Genomic DNA, 18,191 nt, shown 5'->3' on the forward strand with positions numbered 1-18,191 from the left:
AGAAGGCTGGAAGAGCAAAGCAGGTTTCAGCATCATTACCCAAAGAGCTCAAAAAGCTGCCGCGAGCCTGTTGAACACGGCTGGGCTGAAAGGTGGGAGAAGAGCGTTTGTGTGAACATACACGTGTTGGTTCTTGGTGCTTTGCCTCCTGTCGTTCGCTTTCCTGATAGGTTGAAACCAAATTCTGCAGCGCGTTGAGATCGCGGGTGCTTTGGCCTGACCCGCGGTATGTGTGGAACTGCCGCTGTGGGCAGGGGCACACCCAGTGTGTCCCGAGGGTCACCTCGGAGGGTCCCCGCGGGTATCGCTGCCCCGTGGCCGCGGCGGAGGAGGAGGAAGATGCTGCGCGCACCCGGCCGGCCCTGCCTGAAGAGCCGGCTCCCTCCAGAGGGAAGAGCCGGGCATGGCACGCGGTGGATTCAGCACTCACGGAGAATGAAAAGGGCTTCATCTTCCGGAGCTGGGAAATACGCGATGAGAGGAAAATACAGATCAGGGGGTTAAAGGAAAGATTTTATCTTTGAAACACTCTAGCATAAATGAGAAGGGGCAGTCTCCTGTGAGTTACAATTTGAGGATACTCAGCCAGCAATGGCTTAGCCATTGCTCTAAGCTGGTGTTATTAAGAATCCACTCTGCATGTGTAGAGGCCAGTACTTGTGTATGGATGCAACGTTTTTCAAAACATAAACATGTTTTTCTTCATTTAATAATTCCAATTGAATTGATTGCTTAGATACATAATTTACATAGGTATCTGACAAATCTAGGTGAAAGTTTTCTATTATTACCACTATCATGAGCTCAGCATGTGCATATAAAATGTGCTGTTACAGTGAGATGCCTATTGTCAGTGGGAATCTTGATAGTGTATCAGAGGTTTGAGATTTGCAAATCTCAAAGAATAGTATTTAATACTTTTTTTCCTGCCTGGTATGTTGCACACACAGTCAATGCAAAAAGGAAGAGCTGTTTTTAAGATACACGTTAATTTTGAGAAACACAGACGTGTCCCGTATACCACATGTATGTACATGTACAGGTCGGCTCTGCAAAGGCCCACTGTCCTTCAGGAGGGCTGTGTAAGGCATTTTGTGTGTTGCATATGCCAGAAAACCCACCCTCATTCTCCCCATTAATAGAAATGACCTATTATAAATTTACCAAAGATACCATAGTTTTATAAATTGGCCACATATGTCTGTGTAATATATTTATTATATCACATTTCACAGCATTTCTGTTTTATGAAATTCAGCCTTGAATTTGTCACATATGTTTTGCATATATGTGCAATAGTTGGCCAAGTATATCCAAGGAAAGTATGATAAATGTGTTCTTTCCATATGGGAAATTAAATGTTTTTCCAGATTTAAAAAAAAAGTTTATTAAGAGCAGCCTATGCAAAATAATTACAATAAATCACTCACTTCTATTTAGGTTAAAATTATAAATTTGGACTAGTAATAAAGTGATTAAGAACAAGAGCCAGAAAAGTTTCATTTAGGATCTAATTCTATAAGGAGATGGAGCAGCATAGATGGAAGAGGCCCTAGACATTCTCAAGGCTTGCTGCTCCATGTTGTGACATCCTGCCAGGCTGCAGAGCAGCTTCCACCTCCTGCTCCCAGTGCAGCTGGAGCTGCCGAAGGACAGCGTCCATCCCCTCTGTGAGAGCGGCATGGTGAGAGCAAGTGACCTGACATCTGCTCCAGCCCGGGTCCTGCACCTCTGTGAACAGCTCCTGGTGCTCTCTGGAGAAGGAAAGGGAATGTTTTCCTGCAGTGTAACCTCCTCCCTGATGCTCTTTCTGGCAGCCAGTGGGCAGGGCAGGACACCTCAGGTGCCAATGCTGTGCTTAGTGCCTGCCTTCACAGGAGTGACTGCACAGGGCTCCAGGGACTCAGACTGATGTCCTTGGGCTTTAAATTGCAAAAAAGTAAAAAATGGAATAAACAACATGTAAAACTTAGAGAGGCACCTTGGTGTGAGGTGTTAGCACTATTGCTTTTGTCACTGGTTTTAGCTTGGATGATGGGCATTTGTGTTTTGCTCCCCTTGCTTCGTGCTCCCCCTGTTCCTTGTTCCAGGAGGCAACGCTTCCCCTTGTCGCGGTGCTCTGGCCTGGCTGCTTCAGCTGCCCTTTGTCTGGGGCGTGAGCTCCAACATGGGCAGCAAGAACCAGCATGAGAGTGGAGGGGCTGCAGGCAAAGCCATCATCTGGAAAGGCCGGAGGAGGGGTGGGAAGGGGCAGCCCTTCTCCCAGGCTGGTTCTATTTGAGCACTGCCTTGCACATTTCTTTTATTTCAGCAAATATGAAGTGAGTCTTTCATTCTATTCCCTTTCCTCCTTGTTGTCAACTACTTCAAACCAGATGAGCTCAAGAGATAAAACTATAAACACTCAATGTCTCTATTTAGCAGGATGCCAAGTCTGCATGCCATCAAAATATCTGAGGCAAAAAAATCTGAACAGACAAATACGTACTCTAAGTGTTATGTTAAGAGCAGCCTAGATGCTTTTCCATGAACACAAAAAATGCTTTCACGAATCACTAAGATTTTGTATCAGCTATTTTTAAAATTACCATCAGGACAAGTGCCACAGCCACATTCTCTGTCATGTTAAAAATTATTCTGTAGGCCCAGTGCACCCACTGCCTTCTTACCTATGTCAGAACATGTTTATAGCAAGCAGTGCCATGGGGGCTTGGAAAATGTACTTTTGCATGTGTGAGATGCCAGAGCTATGAAGCAGAATAATGGCTTAGCATTTGAACATGCTTGCTAATTTCCTGATCTGGACCTAATCAGGATCAATCAATCCTGCCACTGGTTGGAAAAAGAGACCACTGCTGTCCAGAAAGCATCTGAGGATTTCTATGTTTTTTTGCTGCCCTAGCTTATATATACCGAGACTAAAAACTAGAAGGAAACAGCTGTAATCTCAAATAAATTTAACAGCCTTTTTTATTCACTTTTATTTTTTTAATAATTAGAACTTAAATTTTCATTTAATTTGATACTGTGAGATCCTTACATGAATTGCCATGTCTGTCCCATTCCCCCCATTATGATCTTAATTCTGGATAGCTTCCTTCACATTATAGAAGAAACCTCCAGGATGCCCCAGAAGAGTAGGATATAGACAAACACAGCCAAGTTTCCTTGGAAAAGCTATAGTAGGGGGAATTTCAGAATATTACACATTAGCAGAAACCCCCTTGCCTTTCTCCTTAGTCACGGCTGATACTTTCCCGGTAGCACAATGGTCATGCTTAAACATCAAACTTTAAACATCAAAATCAGCGCTGCCATAACATTGTGTGCTATTAATCCAGGCAGTCATGTGCCATGTTTTATGTAATGATCCACACTTTCACACCACAGACACACAGCCAGAAAAGGAAACACATTGATTTAGCACTCAGTAATCCTTGTTTAATCCCCAGTCCTTTGGTTTACATCACTAACATGGCTCCTGCAGTAGTCAGTGTTCTATCTTTGTTCTTGACAGCCTGAATTAAAGGAAAGATTTATTAATTTGCAACTTGGCTTTGTAGATGCATCTTAAATATGCTAAAAACAAAAGCAGTCCAGAAGACAGTATTGGCTTAACTATAAAAATCTGCTCTTTTAAACTCAAACTTTTTCAACAGTCCAAGTCAAGCTGCAGAGTAATTTTTTGGCTTCCTGTAGCAATTGCATTCTGAAGGACTAAATTTAACAACTGTCTTATTGCATGTCCCCAGCTTACTTCCTTTTCACTCATTACTACAAACACAATCTCCTCTTTCCTTGCTCATCTACATTAAGGACTGCAGTGTTTTATGGCTCATGCACTGATAAGAGAAAGGAGTTGTAACTAATGGATTAATTTGCAAATAATGTTAGAGGGTCAGAGATCCCATTCATTCCAGTGGTGATAAATATTCCATGTAATTGCTGCACAAATGCTGGTGTTTGGGATTTATTTTATGAATGCTCGTTGCTTTCTTCCCTCTCATGGTGCCAAAGACGGTGATTCTTTGATTCTTAGGAGGAAGCCTTTTGTAATAATTTAGCTGTCATCACCTTCACTCCTGAATCCTCCAGGCCAGGTACAGGCTAGCCCTGTTCCTTTCTGGCAGGTGAGATTTCAGAGCTAACTCCAGCACCTTAAGGTGGCTCTTTGCTCACAACCTTCTGCTAGCAAGTCAGTGGAAATCTTCAGTGACAACCATGCTCATGGCACAACTGTAATTTTATTTTCTTTTAATTTAAAAAATGTTAATTTCTTAGATGCAATCAGCAATCTGTATTTCACGGTTACAGTTATAATCAGACAATTGTGTTTTACAGCCTATACTGATACAGACTGTCTTTCCTATTGGAAACCATTCTTCTTTGTGGAAGTCCAGGTTAGTTTCTTAGGCAAATAAACTGTTAGAAGACTCTCACAATCAAACTATGGCATTTAGGCTCAACTCTAAATCAAACTAGTGTAGTCTGGTTGCTCATTTCAAGGAAACTAAAATGTGAAAAAAAAATCTGTTTTCTGTGTGTTTAAATAAAATTAGTAGTGATATTAAGCGTTAAATAAGTGTATTGTGAAAAAGTATGGCATGGATAGTGCCTTGGATGAGTGTGTTCCTGCAAGCAGCCCTGCAGCCTATGTCCTTCGTCCTGAAGCTGATGAAGCTCTCACCTGTGTGTCTGAGATACAGTTCATGTCCTCATTTTCAATTTTTACTTGCATGACAAGTTTCTTTTTAAATCTACCTCATCTGACAAACATAAATATTCAACTCCCAGCAAAAGGTAATAAGTTAGATGAAAGCACCCAGTAATCTTTAGAGTATCTTCCAAAAGCCATATTCGTAAATCTAAACATCCCTTATGAGTCTCCATAATTACTTTAGCTACAGATGTTGACAGGAAATGGCAATTTTCAGAGAAAATATACTCAAGAATTCCTAACTTTCAGCCTCTGATCTAATAATGCTCTTAATAAAGCATTAATCCTTCTTTCCAGAGGGGTGCCAGAGTATTTGCATCAAAAATTGTTTCTTACAGTAACCATTTGCCCAGGATGGGTGAGCCCTGGATTTCCTTTCCTGCTATTAAACCTACAGTTCAGTTCTGTGGAAGTGCAGGCTGCTGTTTGCTGCCATGGAGGAGGAATGCTGGTACCCTCTGGGCCACATGTGTGATGTTGTACCAGACAGCACAGGCAAGAGGAAATCTCTGTGCAAACTTCCTAGGACAGGCCCCTGGACCTCGTGCAACAACACATTCTCCATTTCTTTATTTCATTGTTTGTGTCGATTCTGATGTATTTTGAGAAAGGGGAAAAAGACCAAAAGAAAAGGTTTCTTGCAGCAGCAGGTTTGTGGAGGGTGACTGGATGTCATTCCAAAAGGCTGAGGCTGGAGCTGCCTGTACACTGGGGGCAGCTCCTCTTCTGTGTGGGAGGTGGATGACGGGTGGAGACGTGCAACTCTGTCTGGTAGATGTAATGAACACCACCACCTCCCCTTGACTCGGGATCACACAAAATTAGGCTTTAACTTTCAACTGCAATGTGATCCTCCATGCAGCTACTGAATAGTAAAGAAATAATCAAAGAAATGCATTATTTAAAGTGTCACCACACTTTAAATAATGTGTAAGGCCACATTTTATTTAGAAAAGCCTGGCAACAGTATCCTGGTTCTGTGTTTTAATGTAAAGAGCATCAGGCTGGGTGCTTAAGGCTTTCAGTCCAGCAATATTCTCTGTCTGCAAGGCACAGCTGGACAACAGACGCAAACCTTAATTTGCATGTGTGTTTTCCCTAAAATAATTTTCAAAGTCTTTGATGTTGCTGTTCACTTTTGGTTTCTTTTTCTTTGATTTCCACCTCTCTATGGAGCAGAAACAGTTATTTCCAATAAAGTATCAACAGTGCACAGCCTGGACACAGTTGTCACTGCAGCTTTGTGACGGAATCCAGCAGTACCCTGGCTCTTAGCACACTGGGGTGTGTCTAATACACTTTAGAAGAAGGCAAATGCTGCTTTGTGAGTCAAACAAAAAAACTTAATGAATGAATTTCAGTTTCCATGACTGCAGAGATGACAAGTTAATGGAACCATTCGCACTGTGTGGATAAGGATTTACCCATGTGATTCCCCTAAATATTAATGGGAGCTGTGCAGCTGAATCCCCAGCTTTCCATGCTGAAACTTACCCCTGACTCTCCAAGGAGAAGGGTGCTAATTGGATTGTCGAGTTTAAATCCTTCAGCTCATCAGTCTATGGAAAGGATTTAGCACTGGCTCTGTAAAAGGCTTTACACAGCTTTGCAGTGCAATGTTGGGGAAGATTTTTTTCCTTTCTTTCTTGTGATTAATTGTGAGGCTTGAGGTGACAGGAGACATAATGAAATTCATAAATGCTGAAGGCCATCCCTAGTCACATTCCTGGCTGTTGGTTTAAGTTAGGAACTGACAGAAGTGTGAACAAATCAAGGGTGTTCTGATAGCCTTTCAGTTACGGGGAAGAAAAAGTAACTGACAATGAGAAACCACTGGAGGTGGTTTAATGGGTATAAATTTTCAAGAAAGAGTGATGTTTTACACTGATTTAGATTCTTAGATACATAAATGACTTACAAACAGACATATTCTGCCCCCACTGCAGTTTGAGGGATTCCAGTCCGTTATTACAAAAGATATTGGCACAAGTTATGTCAGCAACCTGCCAAAGGAAAGGTGTTGCAAAACCTGTAGCAGAACTCAAAGCAACTTTGGTCTTTCTTTGTGACTGGCCTTGTTCTGCTTGTTATGAATTTTAAAAATCCACTTTCCTCTATGGAAGACAAAACTTACAGCTTAAACAAGCAGCATAAGAATTAACCTAGGACTCTCACTTCAGCCTGGAGACAGATTCTACTACTTCCCCAGATGCACATTTGAATTACAGTGCTAGGAATTGCTTCACCAGTCCTGTTTTCCTAGTCCATGGCAGTGCAGGATGTGTCATGTCTGAGCATATATGGACCAGACACTGATGCGCTGATCTTTGGAGCCAGCTGCCAGCAGTCTGTCCCGGGGGTTGCTGTGATCCGAGAAGGACACGCAGTGGACGGTTGCTGTGTGATAGTCCAGCACTGCTAAGGGCTTCAGCTTTTTCCACCCAAAGATCCTGATGCGATAGTCCCACCCTGCTGTTGCCAGAATCTTCTTGTCTGGACGGATGGTGATATCAGATATGCCAGCGTTGACAAGTTCGTGTGTTTTGTAAACCTTTGTGAAAAAGTTACAAATGAGCTCTAGTTGTTCGAAACAGAAGAAAAAGGAATCTTTCGGTACTTTAGCAGGTGTTGTGCCCACCCAACACACCAGTGTCACACAGGGAGCATGGAGCTTTTCACCATGTGGTGGATGGTGCTTGGTGAGAACGATAGAGACAGAAAACACCTTAACTTGAGCCTTCCATTTCCAGAGAAATTTTCACAAAATAAACCAAACTCTTGTATGCTTTTAGTTTATTTTGCATTTAAAGCTAGATATATTCTATTACAAGTGAAGCTCTGAATCGAGGTTTTGAGTACAGATTTGCCCTTTTCTTCAGCTATTCTTGTATGACCTGCAATGTTCAGAGCTAAGGCAATATATTTTCCCTGCTTCTGCAATGTTGCCAGGCTGAGACCCTTCTGAGTTGATGCTTAAGCTACATGCTACTAATTTCTACTACTGTGACCCCTTACAAAATCTCCAATAAGTTGTTTTAGTATTTACCTCAGTCTTGAGAAAGGAATGCTTCCAGGAATTGGGTTACAGTGTCAGGAAATCTGTATTTCTAGTACTACTTCCCAAGAGACTTCTATTTACACCAAATCCAAGGAGGGGATTATAGCCAAGTTACTGATTTCAGTCTTGGAAGCCTTTTGTTACTCTTTGGAGACTGCGGGGGCACAGAGGGGCACAATTCAATTGGGAGACATTTGGCTTCCTTCAGGAGGCACTGGGGCTGCACAGGACTTAGCCCCTGAAGAGTTTTCACTGACATAAGTTTCTCTTGAAGCACAAAGCTCAAAGTAACACACCTTTGTTGTTCTCACCTCAGCTACCTTTTCTGAGTGAGCAGTGTGCCTCTGAAACACATGTGGAATATGCACACAAGTGTGTGTGTGTATTGGAACAGCTCAGCTTCTCTCAAAATGGGGAAAACACCTTTGGCTTATAAAGCTGGCCCTGACCTGTTATTTGTAAGTACCATTGGAAACAACACATTACTGCCACTGTCTCCTTAAGCCCGAGTCTGTAGCTATCCTGTACCAAAGCTTAATATCATCCAGTGCCTGTTTTAATTCATTGGGTCATGTTTACTGTTTGTCTGAGGCAGGAAGGGATTGACAAGTACATCACACCTGAGGAGCTTTCCTCCTTCAAGGACATTCCATACTGCATACCTAGTGCAGGGTTATAAAGACATATTACTGCAGATAATTTTAACCTTTATACTGGATGTAGAAAACTCCAGAAATGTTGGTCAAGGTTGATTTCAGATGCAGCTGAACAAATCTTGGAACCTTACAGGCACAAAGCCATACGCAATTATTTTTCAACTATATAAGAACTGCCCAGCTACCTACTCAAACAGCAAGAGCTGTGCAGTTTGGTAAGACAAAAGGTTGAATTAAATTTGACATGCTTCTTACATGCTCTATACCTTTATTTTTCAAAGACAACCTGAAGAATGTGTCTACGACAAATTGAGAACAGAGGACAGCAAGTTTTACTCAAGCCTAATTAGAAATAGCAGGCTATATGGGGGCCTCTTGGTGGGGCTGCTACTGTAAAACTTGTGCTTTTTGTTAGTACATGTGCTCCAAACTCCCCAGGGTAGGCCTAATGCAGCATGGCCTCAGTGGCATTTTTGTTGGCGTAAATGTCCTGGCAAGGGAAAGATTTATTCCTTACATCACCAGCCTGGCAAATGTAGGATGGATCTTACTCCGTAAGTGAGATTATTAGCTAATGGCTATAAGCAATCCCAGGTGTGGTGCTGCCATCATTAATGTCAATTATCTCGGCAAGATCCATACAGCACAATAAGGGCCACTGGAGAAATGGAATCTCCTCAGCAAGCTACAGCTTGAAAAGGAAGCCTGTAATGGCTGTGGAACATGAGGGAACAGTGGGCATTTGTATGTGATCTGCAAATACAAGAGTGAGAGGGAAAAGCAACACAAAGGAGAAAACTTGCTCAAGGTATATGCAGCCAGGTGTAATCCTAGTGCCAGGATTTGTGCCATCCCAGGACTTAGTACAGTAAGTCACTAACTACAGCAGTCCAATACCAACATAATTTCCTAACCAGAAAACCAGCTTGTAATTTAGAAAACAAAGAGGTAAAAACAGGTGAGCTAATTTCAGCCAGTCACAACCAAGGACACTTGCATCTACAGCCAAAACATGTCTTTAAGCCCTCTGCTTATTAGGAAAATAACCAAAATAGCAGCAGACTAAGCCTCAGCATTTGGGGGAAATGCCTCAGCAACTAAACAAAACTTACATTACAGCTTACAGAATTTTTTTCTCTTGTCATATAAAGAGAAGTTTCTATGGTTATCAGATTTCTTAGTTCTGCTTTGTTTATTCACCTGCAGAAGCTGTTTACCTCCTACATCTACCACAAACATCATCACATAATTACACTATCTCATCCAAATCAGAAAGCTCATAACCAATCTCATCATTTGCTGACAGTGATGAATTCAGCAACTTTCCTGTAGGAGACAATACAAACTTTCCTCATAGCAATAAACTGCAGTTACCTTCATCATCTATTCATTGACACACTGGAACATTGCCACTTAAAACAGAGCTGCAGTACCATCATTGCATCATTCCCCCTCCAACGGCAGATATCTGTGCACCATGGTTACTTATTAAAACCTTTTTGAATAAAAATAATGTGCCACTGAGTGGCTTTCCAACATCTACCATTACCTCAGGTACCAGGAATGTCAGGGAAAAAAATCCCCATCTGGTTTATATTATTAATGCAATAGTGGAAAAAAACTTAATCTATGTCTTTGACAATCTCATAGTGCTCATATGAAAGATGCTTTTTTTTAGGGCATTCATGCTCCCATGAAGAACAGGAATATTGCTTGTAGCTTATACTACTTGGCATTTGAATTTCTTCTGAGGCAACCTTCTATCTCTCAGTGTGAGGTGCTGAAGGTGTAGCTAATCTTCCATTCCCTGGGAATGGGAATACCTTGTGGAAAACAATACTTGCAATATTTCAGGTGAACAACTGTTTCTCCTGCAAGTTGTACCTGTAGTCCTGTGTACCATTAGCTCCTAAGTGAAATGTGCTGTAAAGAACAGTATTTGCTTTTATTTTAGGAAAAAAGTGTTGCTATAATTAATATGAAAGAACAACTTTCTCTCTACCACCAGAGTATTTGAAAATTTAAGAAGCCTGTCATGATGTCAGATTTCTGCCACCTTTACCTTAGAGAAAGAGTCTCAATACTGTTTTTCATACTGGGATTGCTCACCTTCCTTCCACTTCCCTTAGTTAAGGACACCCGGTGCAGATGGTGACAAGCAGGAGGAAGCTGGGCAAAGGGAGGCCAAACAGGACCAAAAAGCCAGCCAAAAAAAAAACCCAAACCAAGACAACTGTGTATCAGACACCTTCACTACTTGTTCAGAGTGCAGAGTGCCTCTTTCACGTCGTGTTGCACTGTGTATTAAGGTTCAGCTGCCTCCTCAATGAGTGCCATCTCCTCCAAACTTCACTGGGATTGGATGTGTTTGCCCTGCCACCCCAGAAATGCAGGTGCTGTGGTGATGCCTCACAGATTCCACACCTTTACAGTGTCCTCCAGGTGATGGGTTACCACTGGATGTCCCAGCATGTGCTTTTCTTCCTGTAGCACCATTCAGAAAACAGCATTCACTTGCTGTAAAAAAAACCTCCATAAAAGCTGCAAGGTGGAACAGCAACTATTGTTCTCCCTTGAACTGGTGTATCCAACAGATTCTCCTCAAGGATGACATGGGCACACAGGGGCTGATTCAGGCCCTCTCCATGGGACAACTGCCACTTTAAAAAGGTTAAAGCACCCAGCAGTGGAGAGACTATGCATGGGGCTGTTTTAATTTTCATGAGCCTTTTCTTCACTTTATTTCTACACCTACATTTCCAGGTCGTGCTTACTGCCTTGGCACTGTTGGAACACTTGCTAAAGTTGTCTAGATGAAAGCAGTATTTATGGCCATTCCCTAGCACAGCTCGAGCTGGGGATTACACACCCTCCTTCTAACCCAGCCATTCAGAGTACCACAGCTCAGACATGAACTGGGGGAGCCAATTGCCTGACTTTGTGTCTCTGGCTGGGCCCTGTAGGTGCCAAATGAAGCTGGGCGCCTAAACCTCATGTCCTCTTGGTGCTAGCTGGGCTACTCCTACTCTTTCTGTTTGTGAAGTGCTTAATGGAATACTTCTGTCTTTCCCACAGTGGAAAGCTTGCTATAGCCATTCAAGCAGAACCTTTGGAAAAGCAATCCTTTGTTTCTCATTTTTATAACTCATTTATAATGTTTAGGACATTCCGAGAGCTGGATACTACAAATGTGATAAATGAAGATACAGAGGCAATGGCTTGAATAATGCTAGGCCTGTGTGACTGTTGCAACTTTGGTAAAACCAGAAACATGTGAGAGAGTGTTTTTCCTTTTTTTTTTAAATCCTCACCATCTTTTGCTAAGTCTAGTCACATAGCACAGACATTCTAACCAGTCTGTGATTAATTAGCTAGAGATCTGCAACAACTCCTCTTCATGACTAAATATTTTTTTAGTCTATCAAACTGTTAGTGCAAAGTGGGATAAATGACACTAGAGGGCCAGTGATCCTGACCTGGAGGTTCTGTTGCTCATTGAGGCTCCAGATGCTAAGCACCTTTTCAGATGAGCCTGAGATCCCCTTGGCCTTCTCCGAGTCAAAGTCAAGGCTCATCACTGGCTCCTGGTGGCAAATGAGTCGGCTCAACGCTTTTCCCATTGGCACATTCCATAGGACAACTGATCCATCTTCATAGCCAGCCAGAAGCACAGGTTGTGAACCACAGCTGAGCTGATTAAGGAAAAATAAAATTGTTTGAGAAGTAAATAATCTGTTAAAAAAATTACCATCCCAGTGTAGGTTTTAGTCCAAGCACCAAGAGAATAAATTAAAATGCTGAATGATGTAGAAGTGAAAAGAAGCTTAGATACCTGAATGTCAAATTTTGATATTCCATCCACTTACATAAATTATTACTAGGTAATACGCACTTAAACATCTACATATCAAATTCTAAATTTTATATATATTATACATATTTAACATACACATACATACATATATATGCACACATACACACACACACACACACATATATATATATATATATATATGTATATATTATTTCTGAAAATCCAAACGATTGCCCTCTATAACAACTGAAAAGAGCCTGACTGAAATTTTCAGGAGCTTTACTTCATGGTCTGAACTTTGTTTGCACTTTATAGAAAAAATTCCACAGCGCAGCTGAGAGTTACTCTCAAGCAATACAAGCCTGTGTGGGCATTGAGAGGTGCCAGGCTCAGGGATTCCAGTTCCACACTGCCAGGTGTAGGGCTGCACGGAGGGATTGCCTGCCCAAGTACCCCACAGTGCTTGAAGGTGAACACTGAACCTCCCAGCAGGAACTGGTGGGGCAGTCACCAAGGGGTTAATGGGCGCCCCAGTCCCACTGTAACCAATTGAAAGCTATTTTGATTAATGATGTCACAGGCCAAAGGGCAGGGCACCCTGGGCAGACACCTAATTTATTTAAGCCTCTGAAATAACTCAAAGAAGGGAACATTACTGGATTACATGTCACACTTAAGGAAAATATTCATCATTGCTCCAGCCAAAAGACGAATGATCCTGTAAGCAGTACCTGGTTACAAGAGTGAAGATGCAAATCCCTAATGAAAAGCAACTAAAAACCAGCATCTGTTAATGCCAGTTATTTCTTTAATAGGAGAAGAAATATCAAAATAGACATTGGGATTATTACCACCTCATGCAGGCACATCTAAGAAATGTATCCAATAGGGTACTCAGATCTTTCCAAACACTGTCTGCTCCTACATGATTTGTTTGCTCAGTATTCAATTAAGATAAAGGGCATAAAGAATTAATTTTCACCAGTATCACATTATTGAATGAGTTCAAACTTGCTAGCTGTCAGCGTCATGAGACAAGCCTGTAGTGGCCAAAGGCTCACTGCCTCTACTAATGGTCCAGATTGTTCTCCCACTGGTTATTCTGTGTTCTGGGGAAAGTTAAACTAACAAGAGATGGGTGGTCTGAGTAATACAACTGCTGAGTACCAGCCTCATGTGCTTCCTCAGCCTTAGCCTAGAAAAGTGTTTGAGGAGTACAGCTCAATGAGCAGGGAACAACATTACTCCTTAAAAGAAGGAAACCAGTGGGAAATCCTTGTTAATTTAGGAAATCCCCTACATCATCCTTCTGAATGGTCTGTCCACACCTGGGATCTTGGAGGAGCTCCTTCCTTTTTTTAAGATCCTTTTTCCTTTGAAAAGGTGGGAGCATGCTCTGGCTAGAAAGGCCCACAAAGCAGGTTTCTCACAGTGCCCAGAATTATGAACAATTTTTCTGTCAAAATTTTGATTTGCTAAAATAATATCAGAACAATTAATACCTTGATTCATACATTGCGTCAGATACATGTGAATTAATGTTAACTCATCAGGTATTTTGGATTATCTGGTTTTGGATACCAGATATCAAAAATGTTTTAAAAAAATCTGAATAAAATTAGTATTCCAGATTTTATTTGTATTTAAAAAAGGGTAAAATTTTCAAGGCAAAACAAAATATTTAATAGTACTTTTAAGTTTAAAGAAAGTGCCCAATTTAAGCACGAAAAACCCCACAGTTATTTGTGCTGCTCTTCTGTGAGCACAAGACTCCCTGAGAGCTGGGGTTTCACAGAAGTTGTAGCTGTCATCAGGCAGTGAAACACGTCGGCTGCTCTCCCTGCCCCAAGCGGGATGGTGGCTTCCACGGGAGCTCCTCAGCCTTATGCAGATGGCAGAGACAGGTGAGTGCCCAGAATTTCGGGAATGCCAAGCAAAACCCTTTATTTTTTTGTGTTGTAGGGATAGATTTGAAAAACAGTAATTTGCAAGTGAGATCTCAAATTGGTGTTTTAAAATCCAAATACGGTTTACTATGAAATATAGGTCTCCCACACTACTTCTTCCTGACTTTCCTAACCATATGAAGTGTAATATTTCAATAGGTACATGAACTAAAACAATAAAAGTTATTGAAAGATCAGTGGAGCTCTTGGTCTGAGCCTGGACTCACCAAGCAGTGCTTCACAACGGCCTATTTATTTCAATTCCCAATAACAGACACTGCTGGAGAGAAGTCTCACCATTCATGTTCTGTGTCAGTAGAAAAATTAAATTATAAATCATTGCTCTTCCTAAGCAGAACATTTTGTTGTTGCATTTGGATAACTGTCAAGGAAGGAAGAAAAGGTGATCTGCTGTCAACTCAACAGGAATAATTGCAATAGTTTATATAAAGTAATAACTCGGCATTTCCAGTTTTGACATGTATTATTCTTGTTGAATTATTTTGTTTGCACCATTATGCAATATGATGCCTTCCCCAAGGAGTGCAAAAAATTTAAGGGAAGACTATTCTCACTCCTACAAATCCTACTCCACCCAATTAGTAATAGCAGGAAGGTGTGAAACTGAGACGATGTATTTAAGAACATGAATCTTCAAAAGAAAGTGATTGAACTAATATTTTAAGGACAAACCTAGAAAAATAAGGGGGAAACTGCTCAAAACAACAAAATAAATAGCTGCAAGCTTTTTGACTGCTGAGGAGAAGCTAGTGAGGCTTAATCTACAAGCGTAAGCTCAGTTGCTTTCTGCTCTATAGTAAAGTTTCTCATTCACACTGCTGCTGGGGAGGTTTGTTGTTTACCTGAATTGCAGAAAAATATATCTGGCTGCAGCCCCCAAACTCTCATTGGCCAACCACCCCCAGCACTCTTCCTTCAGACCTTTATGGGGCTCTCCCTGTCAGCCTCTGTTTCAACTTGTTAATTTACTGTGCCATAAGCAAGATCAAATAGTCTCTTAGGCAACCCCTGAGTGCTGGGCTGGGAGTGCTCATCTCCTGGGTATGTCTGTATTGCCCAACACAGCTGTGGGCAAAGAAATCCTGGAGGGCCTCTGTTCAGGAAGGGGTGCAGCTGGGTGAGCTCGTGTTCTCTGGTTTATGGTTACAGGTTACTCAGAGAGCCACTTCCAATGCAACCACAGAACAGAATGCAGAGCATCACCCTGGTACACCACATGCAGTTATTTCCCTAAGGGTACCCTCTTCCTCGTGACTTTAAACCAAGTTGCACACATTTGTAAAAGAGCAAATACAGCAGTGAGACTCTAAGAGATTATCTAGACTTGCCTGGTACAGTCTAGGAAGTTATGGTGAGTTCTCAAAGTCAGAATTTGAATGGAACAATTTACCTCTCCCAGTTCCCACTCCTCTGCTTTATCCCCACTGGCAACAAAATCAAAAACTATATAAAATTAAGACTCTGCACCTGCTCTGCTTCCTAGAGGAATATCAATATTAATGCATGCAGAAAATAGGGCAAGACAGAGGACTTCTTATACAGGCAAGAAAAATTTTCAACACCGAACATTTCCACAGTTATCATCATCTTATTAAAAAATGTCAAGGACACAGAAAGACCCATTCATTTCATCAAGCACTGAACACTGATTGCATTTTTAGGAGAAACTTTGTTTAACAAAAACCTAATCAGCCTATTTAATTTCCTCTTTTTTTTTTTTCCTAACTTTTAATTACAGCATGGAACTTCAACTGTGGCCTCTCTTGGCTTTTGTCTGAAGTCAGCAACTGAATTTCTCTAGCTATCAGTCTGTTCAGGATCTTGGGTGAACACACTGAGGCCTCACTTAGATAATATTTTCAACCAAAACCAACACAAATGTTCCAATGAGCCTGCAGGAATTACAACCCTGGCATCAGCTCAGCTGATCCTGTAGACCTGTAGCAGTGTGTTGTCAGGGGGGTCACATGGGGGAATCAGCTTTGCCACCAGTTCTCTGGAGGTTTCAAGCCAATCACCTGAACTCCTTCCTCCCTCTACTGCCACCTTTTTGTATTACTAGTGTTCACTGTTGGCAACCCATAAACATAATTTGCTAAACATTTTGCAAATGTGGGTTTTTTTCACTAACTTCTCTAATTTACCTTTTTGCTTGTAGTCAGTATCACCATAAATATTTTGTTCCTATTGTATATCTCAAACAGAAATGTACAGAGTGTTTCCTCATCCTGAGGGCACTGAAGTGAATGGAATCTGCCATTAAAACCACTGTTTTTAAGCAACCCAAACATTTCTCATCAGTCTTAATGCAGTGAGAAACCATATCAAACCACTGGCTTTGGTAAGTCACTCATTTTCCTCTTGACTGATGCAAAAACTGTATCTATCCTAAGGATACAAAGCTTTCCTTGAGCATTTGCAAATCTTCCATTAAAGCTTGGAAAGCTCTGAAAGTTACATTAAGGATGTTCACAAATCTTTCCCCCCTTTAATAGTATAATTACTTGATTGGTTTGATTATAAATCAAAATCCAAGTGAAGAAAGATTCATGTACTTCATATAAAATGAATCACAGGGAAAACATTTCACAATTAGCAGGCGCTCTTGCCTTACCTGCCATAACTTCAGACACATGGGCATGCCCAGCTTGGCACCCACCTCTGGTTTCAAGGTACAGACTGACGTCTTGGATGGCAGCTCCAAAATCTGAACCTGACATCAGGAAAACAAAGAGGAATTGGTCAGGCTCCAGGTCAAAATTCTGCTGTTAAAAAAACAAGTCTTTTAAGGTGATTAAAGTTAGTATAGGCTCTTCCAGTAAAAACTGTCTGGAGGAAACGGAGGAATGCATGCTAAGTTGGAATTGTAAGGGGAATCAACAGCTAGCTAAAGAAGTGCATTGTTTTAGGAAAGACTAGAGAAATCTGCTACAGTGAACACATCCTTTTCTTCTACTCTTCTATTTAATTATAGCTTTCTTTTCAAACAGTGGATGACATTGTGCACACAACAGATAATACTGCAGACTACTTAATCTGAACACAACCCCCTGCTTTCTTTCCCCTTTTACCAGCTTTGTTGCTAATTTTTTGGCTGTATTCACCTGTGAACACTTGCATTCTCCCCTCTGTGCTGCTGTGGTAGCACAGCAGAGCTTGCATGGAAATACAGGCAGTGTATACAGGCAAAGGGGATCTTTTATTCACTGCTGACTGCACTAACAAATTGTAGCCCCACAATTACTGGCCAAGGCCGGCTGCAGCAGTGTCTGCACACAGGTATTCTTAGCACAATGTTGTCTGACCCTGTCTAAAGCAGGGTCAGAAAATGCTGTGTTAAACACCTGTTCTCTCTACAGAGCAGCATCCATTGTTGCTTGCTCTGATGGTAATGAATCATGGACCTGGTTTGTGGTTTTTTTTTTTTTTTAAAAACATTGGGCAAGTTGTTCCTCTGCCAAGGAAGTAGCTCATTTCCACCTCAGGATGATGGCAGGCAAGATCACGGGAATCTGCCTTTTTAATTTGGTACTGGAAGATTTTGAGACTCTTGACTGACATGGCAGTGCCTCAGTTCTGGGCTCATTCTCAAGCCTGGAACTCTGGAGAAACAGAAACTCTTGGGTATTGAAAACCTGCTACCAGGAAAGTTGCTGTTTCTCACATGCGCACTTTATCACCAAGGTGATCTTTTCTTCTAATTAAATAAACAATGGTCTGCATTATGTGGTAAAATTAAACTACTTGAAACATTTGATAAATCCAGCATCACCAGCCACTAGGCTCTTCCAGAAATGTGCAAGAGCCCAACAGCGCTGTTGGACAGCCCCAGTTGTGCGAATTTCCTTAAGCATCTGAGATGAGGTATTACACAAATATGGCTCCTCTGGGAACCATCAATCAAGAGCACGGCAGCTGTGATGGCTTTCTAATCCCATACCTTTAGTTCAAAGCTTGCCAGAACATCTTCCTATTTCTA

At 41.5% G+C, this 18,191-nt stretch overlaps 1 protein-coding gene across 2 annotated transcripts in view; it reads right to left on the minus strand.

Moving 5' to 3' along the window:
• Positions 1-6,545: 6,545 nt before the first annotated feature.
• The window catches only part of GNB1L (G protein subunit beta 1 like), a 44,354-nt gene continuing 32,708 nt past the window's right edge, over positions 6,546-18,191 (minus strand). For both annotated transcript variants that reach the window (XM_085592716.1, XM_085592717.1), the window contains exons 5-7: positions 16,827-16,925; positions 11,908-12,123; positions 6,546-7,268 (exon numbers count right to left, since the gene is read on the minus strand). In XM_085592716.1, coding sequence (XP_085448842.1) covers positions 7,002-7,268; positions 11,908-12,123; positions 16,827-16,925 — 582 coding nt within the window. In that variant the 3' untranslated portion in view covers positions 6,546-7,001. The remainder of the gene's footprint in view (positions 7,269-11,907; positions 12,124-16,826; positions 16,926-18,191) is intronic.

The sequence above is a fragment of the Lonchura striata genome, chromosome 15 (genome assembly GCF_050655825.1).
Source record: "Lonchura striata isolate lonStrDom1 chromosome 15, ASM5065582v1, whole genome shotgun sequence".
Classification (NCBI taxonomy): Eukaryota; Metazoa; Chordata; class Aves; order Passeriformes; family Estrildidae; genus Lonchura; species Lonchura striata.